General features: G+C 37.8%; 3 protein-coding genes across 6 annotated transcripts in view; all 3 read left to right on the top strand.

The window, feature by feature from the left end:
• Positions 1–5,007, top strand: part of LOC107097411 (cytochrome c oxidase subunit 5A, mitochondrial-like) — a 6,807-nt gene extending 1,800 nt beyond the window's left edge. Inside the window, exons 2-5 of the mRNA XM_015394545.1 lie at positions 1,406–1,522; positions 4,477–4,598; positions 4,711–4,833; positions 4,914–5,007. Coding sequence (XP_015250031.1) covers positions 1,406–1,522; positions 4,477–4,598; positions 4,711–4,824 — 353 coding nt within the window. The 3' untranslated portion in view covers positions 4,825–4,833; positions 4,914–5,007. The remainder of the gene's footprint in view (positions 1–1,405; positions 1,523–4,476; positions 4,599–4,710; positions 4,834–4,913) is intronic.
• A 2,288-nt stretch (positions 5,008–7,295) lies between these two features.
• Positions 7,296–15,069, top strand: fam219b (family with sequence similarity 219 member B). The gene is made up of 6 exons (XM_015394537.1): positions 7,296–7,663; positions 8,944–9,052; positions 10,286–10,379; positions 10,481–10,558; positions 10,771–10,822; positions 13,652–15,069. The coding sequence occupies exons 1-6, from the start codon at positions 7,589–7,591 to the stop codon at positions 13,799–13,801; spliced, it is 558 nt and encodes a 185-aa protein (XP_015250023.1). The 5' UTR covers positions 7,296–7,588; the 3' UTR covers positions 13,802–15,069.
• Positions 15,070–16,966: 1,897 nt separating this feature from the next.
• The window catches only part of LOC107097412 (AT-rich interactive domain-containing protein 3B-like), a 93,242-nt gene continuing 91,561 nt past the window's right edge, over positions 16,967–18,647 (top strand). For 3 of the 4 annotated variants that reach the window (XM_015394547.1, XM_015394549.1, XM_015394546.1), the window contains exon 1: positions 16,967–17,305. In XM_015394547.1, the coding sequence (XP_015250033.1) occupies positions 17,267–17,305 (39 nt within the window). In that variant the 5' untranslated portion in view covers positions 16,967–17,266. Of the gene's footprint in view, positions 17,430–18,647 lie in introns of all 4 variants that reach the window. The other variant, XM_015394550.1, reaches the window with a different exon arrangement.

The following is an 18,647-nucleotide window of genomic DNA, read 5'->3' as shown; positions in this document are numbered from 1 at the left end:
CACAGGGTATTAAATAGTAATTGCACATTAGATATTGCACAAGTTATTGCTTGTTGTAGTGTCGCATTGTCGAGTCTGGTTGCAGCAGGTATGAATGACCTGCTGTAGCGCTCCTTTTTACAGACAGGGTGTAAAAGTCTTTCACTAAAGGAGGTGCACAGCTCCTCTACACTCTAATGCAGAGGGTGAAAGGTGTTCTCCATGATGGATGTAGGCGTATACAGCACCCTCCTCTCAGCCACTTCCTCCACTGAGTCCAGAGTGCAGACTAGGACAGAACTGGCCTTTCTCACCAGTTTGTTCAGTCTCTTTCTGTCCCGCTCTGGACTGCCAGGGGCCCAGCAGATGTCAGCTTAGAGGAGGGTTGATGCCACCACAGAGTCATAGGTTTTAAGCAGGGGCCTGCTCACTTCAAAGGACCTCAGCCTCCTCAGGAGGTGGAGGCGGCTCTGGCCGTTCTTGAACAGGGCGTCGGTGTTATGAGCTCAGTCCAGTTTATTATGTGAACACCCAGAATTTGAAACTCTCCAGTTGTAGTAGAAAAGGAGGAAAACCGAAACTAATCTTATGTTCCGTTCTAGTTTCAACCCTGACTAAAACTAAAAGGGTTGAAAACGGCAGCTAGACGACTGCTTCAGTTAATATTTTTCCTAAGAGGGTTTGATTGAATTACTGTTAATTCTTTAAAAATAGCAGAAGTAGATTCGGTTGGAGTTTTTGGTCTCTGACTATGAATGCAATTTTTGCATTGGGATTAATATCCATAAAGATACAATAATGTTCTAAAGTGTTGTCAGTGTAATTCAGAGTTAATGGTTAACCACAGCTGCTAGTATTGCTACCTCCAGTTTCATTGTGTTGAGAGAAGATAAGGACAGTTTGCTATGCGAAAGCTACTGGTATCAAGTACTGGTATCATAGTTCATGTTTGGATTTAGGTTGTTTCTTATTAATATACAGTCTCAAGGCTGCTAATATCTTTTTTTTATATACATGTATATATTTTGGTTAATGGCTTGTTTAACAAAGTGTCGGCGTGTTTTTCAGCTGTATGGTGGAAAGAACCACAAGTTAAGCCCCAAACCACTCACCTGTATGATGTGTTGCCTTATTAACTACCCAACAACAGGCTGTTAGACACATTACTCCATAAAAAGCACAGGGCAAAATGATCTGCACATGAAATATGCCCCTAAAGTTGACAGGTATTCCATTTCTCTATTTGAACAGGGTTCAAAATAAATAATCAGATTGATATAGTAGTAAGTCTTTTTGTTTCGAGTGAAATAAAAGCAGATGTGTTGCTCTGTTTTTGCTTTGACTTTTTTTTTTATCAGGAAGTTAATTCTTATTTATCTTTCATTGAAAAAATTCTGAAAGGGATCGTTTTACTTCTATTTTACAGCTCCTCTGGCATCCAGATGTTACTCCCATGGCAAGGTGGAGACAGACGAGGAGTTTGATTCTCGTTGGGTCACTTACTTCAGCAAACCTGACATTGACGCCTGGGAGCTTCGGAAAGGTGACTGACGGTTGCTGTTATTAACACTGAATATTCAGTGAATTTTCTCATTATTTAATGAGGATTTCCCAGGGATTCAAACCCAGAAGATTGTCAAAGGTTAAGGCCTTAATACAGAAGAAGATCCACCACCATTCACCCATTAGCCATTAACTGGATGTCATGATAAATATGATTTCCTTGTGTTTTTGATGATCATCTTCTGCTTCGGTTTAAAACCTGGCCTCCTTAGCAAAAAACAAAACAAAGTTATGAGGAAGGCTTGTAGCAGTTTTATTTAAATGTTTGTAGCCACAACTTCTAACTCCTCCTGTTCAGTAGGTGGCGTCCTTACCTTTGCCAGTTCCCTTTGCCAGTTCTATCTATGCTAATGCTAACCTTTGGTTGTTAATTTGGTTAGTGTTAGCAATCATTGATACAATGGCTGAATCCCAAACCGCCCATTAACCCCATTAACTATCAAGTGTCACTCCCAATGAAGTCACACTCACAGCTGTGGAAGGCGTCTGGGTTGCATGTGGGGGGTATTAACTAGAATAGGACGACTTCTTCCCAGTGATGGAAAAAGTAAACAGTCGTTGCTATGACGGCACAGTGACGTCTGTGGCGCATGTTGACATGACGTCAAACATTTGCCCTTTTCTTAAAAACAAAGAAAATATCCAGTTAAGGCTGTGCATGAAACTCAATACAAAAATTAATATATATGTTTTTAAAAGCGATTTAATATCCGTATTCTGGCTTTCAGTATTGACACCTCCCAACCACTAGGCGGAGTTATTACAGCGTGCCATTACTGTTCACAGGCTCATTTTGACTTTAAAGCCAATGAAGGAGCCTAGAACTTGACAAAACAAATGCAGGCACTGCAATGGTGCCGTTTGTTTACTGGAAAGATGACCAACTTGCCGGCTCGCCTACAGAGGCACCATGCTGGTAAGCTAGCAGCACCAAAAATATAATAGAAACTTGCAGACCCAAAGCAAATGACTCTGGACAACACCACGTATAAGATTCCATCTGCCTCACCCCGTGCCATCAAGATCAGACTTGCTTTATGTTTGTTTTATCTGCCTGGATTTCAGTCTGACTGCGTGGTTGAAAATAGAGGCTTTTGCTATTTGGTAAATACACTGGAGCCCCGTTACATTATCCCAACCTATCACTTTATTACTGAAGTAGCGGTACACAAGAAATATGAAGAAGTCAAAGAACTTGTCAAAACATGGCCAAGTTCAGCTTCAAAAGTTGCCCTTTCATGCACTGGGTGGGTGTATTTAATTGTATCATAAGCTATGTATGGAGAATCATTTCGAATTGGCTCACCCTACGCGTTACCCAGCCCTATATCCTGTCTATTAAAACTATTACAAAGATGACATTCCCTTTAGGGATTAATAACTTTTTTATTTTCTTTTTCCGTAACTTGTGATTGTCCGTCCGTGTGACGAAGTTGCAGCAAACCAGCAGAACTTGCGTTTGAATGCATGTGTTTCCCCCGCCATTAGTTCCCCGTTAAACCCGCTGCCAGGTTCGGTGAGCCTGCACAGATGCTGACTCATTATTTAAGGGCTGAATGGGCCAATCGCCCTCCAAAGAAATGATGATGCCACCGAACGAGCTGCAGGTGTTCAGAGCCGGTTACCTTAGCAACACCTTACAGCGGTAAATATTAAATAGCCCTCTGAGCTGCTTCCTGAGAGAAACATACCATCTTAAGGGTTAGAAGAAAAAAATGTTAATGTTTAAATTGATTATTTAGTAGTTATTTCTTTAGTGAGTGACATTGGTATATGCGGGATAGGGCCTGACTAGGTGTAGATTGTCAGAAATGAAATACACTTCACACCTCTGCAGTGTTTGTTCATTCCTGATTAAAGTCACACTGTTAAGTAGTGTCCCTAACATAACTTTCCAGTGCAGAAGAAAAGTAACAACCTCCACATTCCTTCTGAGCCTCTTTGCCGCTCTAAGTGGGCGCCAACACTCAAAAGCTGATGCTCATTATGTTTTGCTTCCCTTTTGGCTTGAATCTGAGAAATGTAACGTAGAGAAGAAACCGTTTCTCAGTTCAGTCATGGAGCTTCTAAACCCTTAAAGGTGACTCCAACCTGATGCTCCTGTTGTGGCTGTGTTGTCACAGTGGCCCACTTTCCCCATAGGCTGCTGCTACCTGACAGTGCTGACAAATAACAAAGATGGCACAGGCACCGTGCGAGGGAGGTGGAGTCATGTGACCAACAGGGAGCGAAAAGCAGTGATCATCTATCCAAACAGTCGGTTAACTGAGTTCACTATAAAGTCCACTATATAGTCCCCGCTCTATATAGTAGTTGAGGGATATAGGGGTTATGGCGGACGTTCAGACAGTCTATCTATGCATCTCATTCAGCTGATTGCCCTGAACTAGGCCAAGGCGTTACCATGGCAATCAGCCTCTGTGAGTTCCAGAGGACACGCCTCCTGTGTTTCATTGCAGAGAAATCTGGTGTTTTTTCATTACTTTTGAGGCCCTATATTTACATTCTTAGCAGTTTGTCAATCAGTCAAAATAGTTTGAGCGGTTCATGGGATATATTTCTATATTTGGAGAAACCCAGAACCCCTCTTTATATGGACTTAAAAGAGTTTGTTACAAGCTAAAGAAGATCTATTGAAAGTTGGCTTTTATTTTAATGAATGAAAAGCAACTGTAGACTTTTCTGAAGCCTAATATTTTTCTTACTTTTTGTTCCTAATTTCACACAAAAAGTTACCCAATAATTAAACCTTGGTTCACTTCTCATTAGAAAAAGGAGTTTAATTACTAATCCTCAGATTTTCAGTGATTCTGGTCTAAATCATCCATGTAACCCTGGCAGAAATGTCTTTGACATCAAATCAGACTGTTGATTCAGAATTATTTTACTGTCTACTAAATAACAAGGCTTTCCGTCCGTTATTTTGCTTTATAGGCATGAACACTTTAATCGGATATGACCTGGTCCCAGAACCCAAGATCCTGGATTCAGCGCTAAGAGCCTGTCGAAGGCTGAACGATCTCGCCAGTGCCATTCGCATTCTTGAAGCTGTCAAGGTGAGTCCAACCCCCCTGCCTCCGTCAGGAACTGTTCTTTCAGCACTACCAAACTCAAATAAAAGGTAACGTTTTAAAAGGGAAATAAACAATTGTTTTCCTCTATTTGAAGGATAAAGCAGGTCCCCACAAAGACATCTACCCCTACGTTATCCAAGAGCTGAAGCCCACCCTCACAGAACTTGGCATTTCAACACCAGAGGAGCTTGGAATTGACAAGTTATAGACAAGAAGGGTGAGAAGAGGCAGTATTGACTCGCAGCCATGTTTCTTTTTTGACTGAAAAACTGTAAAACGTCTTTCTTTTCTTCTCAGGCCATTTTTCACATCGAGACGATTCTCCTGATTACCTCCCATTGGAAATGTCTATATTATTGATCCAATACATGCTGTCCTGTTGTGTACAAAATAATGGAAATAATAAAGAACCTAATTAGCAAAACCTGTTCTTAATTCATCATTATCACACTTCACAGGACGGTGACAAGCCACAAACAATTTCTGCTGAAAGGGGTTTATGTTTAGAGTTCTGCATCAGAATGTTAAAGAAAAGTGGAGTGGAAGGAAAAAGTATTAGATAAAGGTGCAAAAATGATAGTGAATATTTAGGGAAAGGATGAGGGAAGAATCACAGAACGTCCACAGCGGTTAACCCCAACTCTCACCAGCTATGACATGGGATCCGATCTAATGAAATAATTGGATCGTATGACGCAGCAATTACATCTGGTTAAAGCAAATGGACTGCATAGTTCCAACCAAAGTAGAACCCGGGTTTATCTTTGTCAGACGGGAAGAGGGACACGTTGGCAAACTAAAACTTGTACAGTTTAAAGAGAACCTGAATTAAATAATCAGAATCTTAAACTTTGCAGCTTCTGGATGCGTTTATTTCTACAAATATTTTTTTTTTCTTAATCGCATTTAACCTAGACAACGGATCAAGTTATACGGCGAATGTGGCTTTTGTTCCAGCAGCGACCACAGCTTCAGGTTCCCCAGAAAAAAGACGGATCAGACACAAGTTCAAGTTTGGCTTCATGTAGCTTATTCCTTATGTTTGAGCCACTACTAGGAAAGTAAATGCAGGGAGTGTTTTGTGTGTGCTAAAGGGGGAAAGAGTTGACTGTTGTTGTCTTTTCCTTTATAATGATGAAAATAAATGTACTTGGGGAAAAAAGCTCAGAAAGTGGAAAGGCACAGAATCCAAGTTACATTATGTTGAGCTGGATGTCTGAAGTCTTCAGGTTACAGCAATTTCTAGAGCACATGATGCACCCATCTGCTGACTAGCTTTGTGGATATTTTTAGTGACTATTTGTACAAAAGTAAAATAAAAAAAACTTAATATCAAAGCAAAAAGGTGATTTCAACTCGAATAGCCACCTGATGCACCATGGATTTTTGCTTACGCAGTACAAAAAAGGTCAAAATCCACTTCTTTGCTTGCTTTATTCTACGTAGACAAACAGGTTAAACCTAGCGTACACAGTTTCCTCACTCTGTTTCATACACCTGTTCTTTGATTGACTGACTGATTGAATGAGACTGACTGAAAACTGGTAAAAGAAAAAAAAAAATATGACCACCCACGTCAAAAATAATTAATGTAATTAATAGCGTAACTTTTTTTTTTCTTAAGACCTACCTATTTATTCTGTGAAACACCCACATCCCAAGTTAAAATTAATTAAGTGAATCACTAAACAAGTCCTACTATAAATAACAAATCAAACAAAATAATCAAGATTTAAATAAAAATGGAGCAAAATCTCCTACAATATTATTGGTCTGGATTGATCAACTTTCCTACAGTCTTATGTCTGTTAGGTACTGTCAATAAAATATCCACATACTTGGTGAAAACCTGAGAACCTGGATTTTCTTTATCTTAATCAGAATCTAAGGCTTAGAGATTTAGGCTGGTTGCCTCCATTCTATGACAAAATTAAATCCTTTAAATATCTTTGCAAATTGAATTAATTTGCATTACTTTAAAGACACAATATACCTTTACAATAATAAACACCTTAAATATATTAAACTATGTTAAATTATTAAATAATCTGCCTACATTCTTCATAGTCTTGTATTTACAGAAGAGGATTAGGACCACTGAAAAAATAAAAAGTTAACTGATTTTAAAATATAATTTCAGTTTATTATGGGAAAAAGTCGGAATTCCGACTTTAATCTTAGAATTCTGACTCTTTTCTCAGAATTCTGACTTTAATCTCAGAAATTTGGATGTTAATGTAGATGGGAATCATGAAGGAAGAGATGTGGGAGCACTCAGCTTCACTGACAAAGATCTGAGTTATTTTGGGGGGGGGGGCAGTGACAAATTGGTGTAATATTATGGACTTAGGAGACTTTTTACGTATCAGAGGGGTCCCCAGTGATGCTATTTCATTAATGAAGGAGCAGAAGGTGATTAAAACAAGAGAGATTGTTTAGTCTCTAAAAGAGACATGGCTGCGGTTTCAGATTTCTGAGGTTAAAGTCAGAAATCTGATTTTTTTCCCCTCATATTATCCTAAAATTAAATTTCAAAATCAGTTAACTCTTTTAATTTTTTCAGTGGTCCTAATCCTCTTCCGTACTTATTTATGGGCACAAATGTTATTTTATTTTTAGCCACTAGGGGGCGACATACTGCTTCACATCAGGGTAGAGAGACCACAATAAACAGGAGAATCAGTCTAGCGTAATCCAATAGTTCTGGTAATAAAAGACAGCACCTTTGGTTACAGTTGGGTTACAAATAGGTGTTAGCTATTTTGTTGAGTTTTTTTTTACGCTTCCCCCCCTGTATCTGCTTCACTTGTAATGAATCACAACCCCCGGAAGTAGAGACCCCCTGCTAACCAGCCCTAACTAACCATGTTAGCCTAGCAGGCTAACAGGAGTGTGATTAGCAGGTTCCTCTGCTCTGGGACTACTATCATGGCTGTGCTGTGGGAGAAGTTGTGACAACAATCAAAGCGAAGATGATGAACGACATAATAGAAGAACCCGAAAAGGACGCGCTCCTGGAGGCGCAGCAGGAACAGCTAGTTTTGTCGGTAATGTCAGCTAAAGCTAGTCTGACGATAAGAAAAGAGAAACTGGGAGGCTCGCTAGCTAGGCTAGCATTGACATATTTTGACAGTTGTTTACGTGAGACGTATTTTAAAGAAAGCCTTCTGACTTATGTATATGAACGTAACGTCAGGCTGGTTAGTAACATATAAAAAAACGTGTTTTGAAGCACTTATTTCGCTTTAACGATTATTATTGGAGCCTCAGCGAAAAAAAAAAAAAAAAACAGTAACCATAAAAATAGACATGATGATGTTTATAAGTAAACCCCGAAAGTACCAGCTTGGCTGCTCATTAAATATAACTTAAGAAATACGTTGATTTGCTCTATGTTTTTGGAAAGCCTCTTTGGAAAGTTTGAACTTCTCCATTTCCTTTTTGGCTACAAACCATTAAGTATTTAAACAGAATGACTAATAAAAAAGCCCAAAAACAAGATGAATGTCATGGAGTTTAAATAGAAGCCTTACAGTAGGGTGTGTATTTGTATTTATTCCTCCTAAATGTCTTCTTTTCTGACACTTTAGGGAATGTCTTTCAGCTTTGTGTGGAAAAGTGTGTCCATTCTGTCCTGCAAAATTGTATATTTACTCAAGCTTATTTAGATTCACTGGAAAGTTTGAAAATCAATTTTTAAGTCTAGCCACCATCTCAGTAGGATTCAGATGTGGACCATGATTCTGACACATGGACATACTTTGATCCATCTGCTGTACGCTCAGGGATGTTGTTTTGTTGGAAGTTTAACCTCTACCTCAGCCTCAAGACCTCTGCAGCATCAAATTCTTTCTTCTTGGATTTTCTGCATATTGGGATCATTTAAATTATGACTTTCTTCCATGTCTCTGCTGAATGAAAGCATGATGCTGCCAACACCCCCCCCCCAGTTTGGATTGCATGTTTTTAGTGGTACTTTTTTGCTCCACACATAGATTTTTTTTTGGTTTAAACCATAGAAAACAACATTGGTCTCATGTAACCAGAGAAAATTCTTCCATATTCCATAAAGGCCATATTTTTAGATCTCTGCAGCTGCTTGAGAAATTCTGAGTTTAGATGATCTTTCATGTCTTGATGGGGTTTTAGTGATGTGGTGACGTCCAAAGGCTGTTGGTAACAGAGGAATTGACCTTAATAAAAGGGGCTTACATAAAATGTAAACATATATTGTTTATAAGATTTAAAAAAAAAAAGTAAATACATTTGAGTTTTTTGGTTATGTAGCAAAAAATAATCATCATAATAATAATTTGTGAAATTTCAGGGACCCAGTAACGGCACAAGACCTAAGATTCCAGATGGAGGCATTCGGCCGGTGGAGAAGAGAGGACCTTACATCATGTCCAGAGCGCCGGCCATCCACCTCAAACTACGTGAGCATTTCTACTAATGAAGGGAGAGGAAATGTAAAAGTTGCATCTATAAACCGTCAGTCTGTTCTTATGAATATTAATGTTGGCTGAATGGTTGTTAGATAAGTAACTAGCTTTTTATGAAGTTAGGTGTTTAATTTATCCAATGATTTAGAGTGCTTTAATAGTAGCTTTGAAGAGTCAGTGAGGTTAAAGAGTTCAAAAAGTTCAAAACATTGCATAGATTGAGAGGTTTACATCCACAAATATGGAGTGAACTTTGTTCCGTTATTGTTTCAAGCAAAGAGCACGTTTTGTATATTGAAATTTTTAAGAAAAGAAAATTGCTATCCAGGAATAAGACTTTTTAAAAACATTTCCAGAAAAGGTTTTGAGAGTGAACTTGCTGTTTTCTTAGATTTTGTTTTTTTTTGTTTTCTGTAATTATTTTTTATTTGGTTTTTGTTGTGTAAAATAAAGTATTTGACCAGGTTTTTTATTTCTATTTTCATTTTAATTTTGTTTTTCAGCCTGAGTTTTATGAATTGCATTTGTATTGGTTAAGAGGGAGCATTTTTATTGGGCTTAAAGGGGAAAGATTTGATCTGTGAAAGAAAATATGAAACAAAAAATGCAATTGGTAAAAACTAAATCTGAAAGATTAATAAAAAAAGATAACAAGAATAAAATTAAAAAATTATAAAATCTTTAAAAACACAACAAAAAAAAATTTCATTTTACAATACAAAAAAAAACAACAAACAAACAAAAAAAAAACACAAACCCCCAACATTTAAGTACAATTTTGACATTTCCTTCTGATTAAAACTTCTCCAAGTTTCATTTCAGGATTATTTTTTTTATACTTTTCTTGGAACAATAATGTAACAAATTTCTCTCCATAAAGAAAAGTCTTTGTAGTCACATGAGTTTGACCAAACAATGTGATTTTCCACCCATTTAGACCAGGAGCATGTGCTTTCCTCTATTTAATCACAAAATGTCCATGAAAGCAGTAAAAAGGATCACAAATACACAAACCTATCCACATGAAACAATTAATGGAGGATCTATTGTTCATTTGTGCTTTGCATTCAGAGGAAATAGCTAGAAAAACAGCAATGGTCTAGTGTTTTCCATCTCTCTCTCAGCCTGATGTTTTCTGTATGTAGTCTCAGAAAAAAATAAGTAAATAGATATTTAGTTTGAGTCCTACCACATGTGAATGAATTTACTCCCTTTGATAATCCAAAGAGAAACATAGAGAGATGGTGAGGAAGGCGCTGAAGAGGAAAGCCCTCTCTGCAGGCCCAGCAGTGACCAATCAGCCGAGGCAGGGAGGCAAGAGGTGAGGAAAGAGAAAAAGGATTTTTCTTTTCTTTATTTCCAGTAATGTTGACATGAAGCAGGAAATGTTAAAGCAATGCTCCTCTGTCCGTTCTGCTTTAGGACGGTGAAGTTCAACAAGGGCTACGCTGCTCTGAGCCAGAATGCTGAGGAGATGTTGGTAGCTCTGGACTCAGACAGGTGGGTAATAGAACCAACAGATGATGCTGCTGCAGACAGAATAAGATGCTTTATTTAAATATGTCTTCCCTTTGTAAAGTTTTATGGTTTCTCATGTTCTTCTTCAATCTCCACACTTAGCCGACCCAGAATCTCTCGGCAGCCTTTAAAGTTGGCTGCCTTGACGTCTTGTTAGACAGCTTAGACTAATGAGCCTCTCTTGATCTTCACAGCGATGAAGAGATCGACTTTGAGCACTATTCCTCAGGATACTCCTCCGCTGAGGTGAGGTTGCCTCACAGGACATTTTTCAGATTTCTCTGATGCTTCTTTTGCATATTTGCAAACTGCCTGTTTGACTGTTGACCAGTGGGTGTGGTGAGATAATTCACTGTTCTTCTATTAACCCATACCGTACACATTTATCCTCCGTGCACCTTTCTATACTGCTATCACTGAAAGCCTTGCCTTCAGGGTAAACACTGAATACCAGGTGTCTGTTTTTTCTCTGAGCACTAACTGAAAACTACTTTATTAATTTGATTTATCACTGCTGCCAAATCAGTTTTGTTCTTGAGTTGATAGAAAAAAAGCCCAGATGGTTGCTCTGTACAGGGTCCCCGCAGGTCCTTAAAAAGTCTTAAAAGGCATTGAATTCTTCAAAATAAAATTAAGGCCTTAATTGGTATTAAAATGTCTTAAATCAGTCTTTCGTAGGCCTTAGTTTTTAAAACATCATAAATAGGATCATTTTTATTAGGATTTATTTTTGTAATCTAAATAAAACATTAAAATTGACAATTTTTTTTTTATTTATTTAAAACAAATAATGGCTCTCCATTATTGGTTCCGTCCCGATAGCGGAACCAATAAAGCGTTGTTGCGGCCGGGACATTTGGGAGATGCACCATTAACTTTTTGTCTGGAAAATCTGAGCAAGTGTAAATGTAACCAAAATTGTCTCCAGCCAAGAGTTTCCTCCATGGCTAAAACCAGGGAACATACATGAGGCTCAGTGGATTTATGCAAGAAGTCATTCAAGCTCAGAACGATGGGAATTAAGGCAGTGGAGTCGCACATGCGAAGCACGAAACACAAAGCGTCAAAATGGAGTTAGAGAGAAACAGCCGGTATTTCTCAGTTTAGTTCCACCCTTGTCTCTGCAACGCCTCCACTTATCACCAAATCAAACAGACTAAGAAAACCATACAAAGAAAAATAGCTGCTAAAAAGACTTAGCACTGGTTATGTTGGGGCTTTCAAACTGATTTGTTTTGTTCCCTGCTAAAACAAAGTTTGTGAATTCAGTTAAATAATTGTTCAAATATATCTGTCATTTGTGTGTTTTTAGCTTTCTTCCTGTATGGGAAGCTTTTCAAAATGTGAAACATTAGTGCAGTGGTTTATGCTAAAATAAACCTTTGGGTTAAGTTGTCACAAGCAGGTTTTCTTGTGTTTCTTGTGAATTTGGTCTTAAATTTTTATTTCAAGTGGCATTAAAAAGTCATAAAAAGTCTTGAATTGAACTCGCCTTATGCTGTAGGAACCCTGTTTGTAGAGAAAAAGCTTCACTGGATTTCTGATTAAAGATATATTTAGACCTATCCGCTTGGGGCTAATCCTCCTAGACATTGTTGTTTTGTTCAGATTCAGGTTTTCTTTCTTTTTATTAGCTCTTATGAAACAAACTTTTAGGACATCTTGTCTTGGAACTCCAATAAAACAAGCTGAACTTGTTTATAACTGCAGTCTGTATGTAGCCCGTTGGGTCTCAGATGAGCTCCTGGTATTATTTTGAGCATTGAACAATCTCCCCCTCAGGGTAAATACACTGGAACACACCCATGTAGTTTGGATGCATGGTATGCTCATAAGAAATATACATTTAAAGGATTTGAAATCTTAACTGAAAATGTTTCTATTTTTGTAGAGTTTTATCTGAATCCCTGCTGTTAGTTGTTTATTGTTTCAGAAAATTGGATCTTTAACAGTCTGTGTCATTACTCTAGGTGACAAATAACAAATTAGTCAATAATCGGTTCATCTCATCAAACCTCTCAGCCCTAATTTCTTGATTTGCATTTGATTTAAAACTCTGTCACATGAGGGTTCTTAGTTTAAGATCTTTTTGTAATGTTTGTTTTTCTTCTAGATGTTAAAGTCATGACAACAAAAGGTTATTAACCATTAAAAAAATTTAATGTTTTAAAAAAAATCAGTAACTGCTTTAGTCGAGGAAAGGTATGGAAGATGATTAGGACCATTGGGAAAATAAAAATGAATCAAACATGAAGCTGCCTATTTCTGACTTTAATCTCTGGAATCTGACTTTAATTTCAGTTTATTATCAAAGTAAAAATCCTGGACTTTGGCTTTACAATCCTAAACTCTGGAAGGACTTGGAGTTTGAATATTGTAGCAGAATGTGAAGAAATGTGTGGAAGAAGTTTGAATTTCTAGACTGAATCATATTCCTTCTAGTTTCTCCATCAAACTCCAGTTAGTTTTTAGTTTTTTACTTGTTTCAGGTAGATTTCTGTCCCATTCAATGAATCAAAAACTGCTCCTTTTGTCTCAAAATCACAGTATTTCTAACCAGAAACTGGGAATTAATGGATCCTTATTTTAGCAGTTTTAGGGTAATCTAACTTTGTCCTGATGCCAAATAGAAAAATTCCAATGTGACGCAGCGGAATTGAAAGCCAGTTTCCTGTTATTTTAGGAAAATAGGCAGATAATGGGCTTTATGCACAACTCCACTACTTCCTGAACTTAAGGAAGCTCTTTTTTTTCTGTCTTTGGCTGAATCCCAAACTTTCCCTCCAACGGAAAAGGAAAGCAGTCGTTGCTATGGTAACACAGTGATGTGCCATGTGGGGGGCTGTAGCACTGGGTGACATTAAAATATAACTTTTGCCCCTTTCTTAAAAAAATGTTTACGGTCAGATAAAGCTATTTCAAAATGGACCTTCCCTTTTGGAATGATTTATATTTTTTCGTATCTTTTTTGTCAGTGTGATGAAGATGCTGCAAACAATTTTAACCGAGATCCAACTTTACCCACTGATCCAAATATTTTGTTTGCTTGTTGCTGTTTTTTTCTCTGCTCTCCAGGTCCATCCTGATCTGAGCAAGCAGCTGCTGCAGGATGGCTACCATCTGGATGAGATTCCTGACGATGAAGACCTGGACCTGATTCCTCCCAAAGCCATGGGCTCCTCTGTGTGCTGCTGCTTCCAGGGTCCATCCTGCCCCATGCAGTGACTCTATGTGCAGCTCTGCAGGGACAACGCTCTTCTTTTCACTGCAGCAGAGCTGCTGCACGGCGCCTGAGGAGATCCAGCTCTGATGAGGAACTGCAAACACTGAGCGCTGACATCGTTTAGCCTCACCGAGAAGGCAGAAGGACACAAGAGCAAGCCTTATCCACTGTGACTCCAAAGCCTAACTAATTGTATTTATTCATCCTGTTTCTGCAGCTTTACACAAAAGCGTAACCACGACCCTCCTCTGGTTGAGTGATGGAGTGTTTCAGCATTAGTGATAAGACCGTGTTGACTCAAGGAGGTGCTGGCGAGCTCATTTCCTGCAGCCCTATGAGCATCTCAGACAGCCCAGACCGCTGCTGTCTGAGATGTTTTAGCTCTTTGACGAGTCGCCACTGTCTGTTACCGTTGAATGACGCAATGGCAACTAACTGGAACACGTTATTATTGTTCATTTTTATTTTTTAGCGCTATTGGATTTTCTATCTGGGGAAACAGAAACACTAACCAACAAAACGAGCCTCCTAGAAGAGAAGTGGAGCATCCTAAGAGGTGCTCTCTCTCTGTTTGCCTGCTGTCGAAGGCTCAGAATATATCTGCATCTTTTCATAGACTTCCACACCAGTTTAAAATACATTTAAGAGACGATAAAAACAACAATTTAAATCTGTCTGGATTCGCTTTGAGCATTTGATAAAACTACATTAACATGCCTCCACATCAGATTTAATTTGCATTATTTATTTATCATTATATTTAATGTTTATACTAAAATCAGAGTTATTTAGAGTTCATTTATAATTTACATTTTTCATTTATATTCTTTTTGTGTTTTCTTTGGACAAAAGTTGAGACTTCTAACACTTTAGAATGTATCTGTTCATTTTCATTTTTAAACTTTAACAGTTTTTATCAGAGATGCACAGATATCAGCTGCATCTGTTTGAAAAGTGCACGGCTGCTTCAAAGTCAGGATAAAAATCTTCCTGTTTACTGTTAAAGAAATGCGCCCCCCCCCCATACACTGTATGGGTTTAATGCTAGTCACCGAATACTTTATATGGACCTACTGGGTTTTTATCGGTTTAACCCCACGTCTTGCTCTGCAGCGTGTTTTGACATTTATTCAATTTTGCACTTAACACCAATTGCCAGTAGCAAGTACACCTGACTCACCTGTACTATGCAACTATGGGACAATCTGCTCGTCGTACAAGGTTGTGTTATTGAGTGCTGATGCAATAAATAAATGTCTTGTTTGTTTAACATCTGTTAATACTCTATTCCCCTGTTGTACTTTATGGGTTTACATTCTTAGCAACAAAAAAAGGAAAATTCAATTAAAAATGTTTTGTATTTGTGTTCGTTTACAATACCTGAATTGTGTACACCACAGCGTCTTTCAACTTTTTTTCCACACATTTTTTGCATCTCTGTTGTCTCTCTCTGCTATTCCAGATATCAGGAATCCTTTAAAGATGACTATAGCTTCTAATTTTTAGAACGTTTGAGGCTGTTTAGGATGATTCCTTTTCAGAAACGAGTAGAGCGAGCTTTTAAATCATTTAAACAACGCTTTGTTTTCTTTGATGGCAAAATACTCTCCCCCCTCCTTTAATTAGAAATACCATTCAGACGTTAAACAGATCACAAACATTGGGTTATTACCAAGTGCTTCAGCTTTTAAGACTCTTTGTTTTTATAACATTCCAGTTTATTCTGAAAGCTTTTGAAATACCACCTCTGAGCTGCAGCCAATGACGTTAACGCCTGCTGTTTGATTGAGCTCCAACTTGCCGCTTTTCAAAAAGGTTTTGTCTGCTATTGCATCATTAGGAAAAGCACCAAATTACATGTAGAAGAAAGGACATTTAAATTCCTCAAAGTCAAGCAACAAAAAATGTCTCCAGTAAACATAAACTTCCTGTTAAATCAAGTTTGCAAAGATTTCAAAACGCAAAATAAATAGCTGGACTCTCCTGCATCAAGTGTATTTTATGTAAATGAGTTCATGTTCAAAGGAGGTATGGGTATGCATTGTTCCCTCACCTTAAAGCCAGAATTTATTGGATATTTCAAGAGAAGGAAGAGATTGGTACCAATATTTCAAAATGGAGCTGCATATGAATATTCCGTAAAAATTCCAAAAATATCCACTGGACTTGGTTTCCAAGGTTTGAAGACGTTTCTCCACCGCTCCAGGAAGCTTTTTTTACGGAATGACTATGACCTGGATGACTGAGAACCTTCATCAGCATATTGCATATAAATACTAATGCAAATACTATTCTGCTTCTGCTGGAGGTTTCTTCTTGTTAAAAGTGAGTTTTTCCTCTCCACTGTTACTAAAAGCATGCTTAGTTTGAGGGATTGCATCCCGATGCAATCAACTGGTTTTGCTTAGATAGAAAACTTTAAATCAATCTGAATGTATGATCTGGTTGAACTGTAAAGTGCCTTGAGATGACGTGTTGTGAATTGGCGCTATAGAAATAAACTAAATATAATTGATTCAATACATTAGATGCAGGCATATTTTTCAAAACGTGGTAAATTCTGTGTTTAAATCAGTTTTTAATACTTTTGTGTTATAAAATTATGCACGGATTTTTTTTTTTTTTTGACATTCAGCCATAATCATCTGAATTGTATGAAATAAACGAAAATGTTTTTGCATTACCGCAATATAAATCCGCTAGGGGGCAGCATAGAGCTTTGCTGCTTTCCTGAATTGCCTGTTGCAGCATAAGAACACTTTACTTTCCACCAAGTTTTTCCTCAGTGAAGTTGGAAAGTTTTTCATATAATATATAAAAAAAACATTTATCTACAACAAAAAATCTGCAACGTTTAACTGTAAAAGTAAACACCCCACTGCATCAATACAAGTGGCAAAATACTATTTTTATTTAGATCCAAATAAACTTAGATTAAAATCAGGAAGCAGAAATCTCTGCAATGATGAAGTTCTAATAACCCACAGATATTTTCTTTCTTGCCACATAAGGGTTAAGGAATAATGAAATTACTGTCATTTAATAATTAAATTAAGTGGAAATGGTAGATACTTGTTGCTATCGCTGGGCGGGCCTAATGCGCCATGGGGGGGTGGGGGGGAGATCAACTCAACTGGGAAAAAAAAAAAAAAAAAACCGACAGGGAGTTACCTCAGCGCTTTCCGAGACATGAGATCGGCTCATTTAGCAGCCTGTTTCCTTACCTGTTAAAGAAGGAAATCACGAATTTCAGCAAAGCGAAGGGAAACAGGCAGAAAGGCGGATAAAGCTGGAGAACTGCTCCAGGAAAAAACAAACAAAACTCAACTAAACGCGGCGGATCGCTCCTTTTTCTCCTTCTACCGGCGGAGCAGTGGGAACCTGAGGGGCGTGCAGGCGTGTTTACAAGTGTTTGAACGAGTGCCAGAGACCAGGAGAAGGAGGATAAAAGCCCAAAGGAAGGAGGGATGGTGGACAACTCCAGCAGCGGCAGCAAGGCGCAAATGGTGAGTCCTGGCTGCGCTCTCAGGCTGTGCGCCTCTCTGCGCCTTTAACGCGTCATTCAGCCACAAGGAGCTGAATGCTGAGCGCTTAGTTTACCAGACAAGCAGGACAGCAAAGTTTAAAGAGGTAACCTGATCTTATACTCAGTTTATTCTGTTTTATTTTATATATAAACTATTTTGATTAATGCAATCCTTTTTTTTTCTTTTTGAAAAGGATAAGTTGGGGACTTGGCACGTTTGCATGTTATCTGGTCCTTATCTGGCATTTTGAGGATGTGGCAGCCAGCTCCATTTAATACGCAGGAGGGGCTTTAATTAGGTCTTATGTTGTTTGCTTTTTATGATAGCAGTGATGCTGCACGCATGTTTAATTCCAGGGGGGATATTTCCACCTTTACTTTTAAGTAAAATTTTTTAAAGGGTCGAACTGACCTTCTTTCCGTTTGGTACTTTTCAAAAATTGATTCACTTTCTCAGGATGAGAAGGTGAACCTCCTGGTAATCCCCCCCATGTTTTTTCACTTCTTACATCTGTTTTTTATCTGCTAACTTTCAGTTAAACCAGGTATGTCCGTTTATTTTTCATTGTAATTGAATATTTACGTTATTTATACAGATTAATGGTCAGAAAGATATTAATTTTAATTACCAGTTTTTCATACTACTAACTCTAATCTACCCCCTAAATTGCCAAAAATGTTATTTATTAGATAGCAGACTTTCTAAGCAGTAGACATTGTCCAAACAGGAAGAAACTATCACCTCTAGTAGGTAGCTATTCTACCTATTGTAGTGAGGTTGGTACCTGACATCCAGCAGGAGAACTCACACATTTGAGTGTAAAAAAACAAAACAAATCTACAACACGGTAAAAAAACAAAACAACAACCAGCAGCTTCCTTGTCAAGTGTTCATCCTTGATATAAAAACTATTTCCCCACCATTGCAGCGCTGATTGGTCTTGGTCATTTTTTAGAAAACTTTTTGGACACAAGAAAGAACCTGATGCCACCAAACCAAAGCTTCATTGATTGTTGGTTAAGTCCAGATATACCAATAAACCTACTATCAATAAAAAGTTATTTTCTATAGAATATTCTGTTAGAATATGTGGTTATGGATCCTGTAAATTATATTGTTAACAGGCGGCCGATTGGAGTTAGACTTAGACAGATTTAATCTGTCATTTTGTTTACAGAAGTTTAAAACAAAAAGAAAATTCATTTAGAAACAGCTCTCTGCACAATTTAATCTTTTTAAAACTGCAGCCTTGAAAAATTGTAAAAAAAAAATATATATATATATATATATATTTATATATATATATATATATATATATATA

This window comes from Cyprinodon variegatus, unplaced genomic scaffold (genome assembly GCF_000732505.1).
Source record: "Cyprinodon variegatus isolate N-32 unplaced genomic scaffold, C_variegatus-1.0 Scaffold692, whole genome shotgun sequence".
Classification (NCBI taxonomy): Eukaryota; Metazoa; Chordata; class Actinopteri; order Cyprinodontiformes; family Cyprinodontidae; genus Cyprinodon; species Cyprinodon variegatus.
This window is presented reverse-complemented; position numbering and strand designations above follow the sequence as displayed.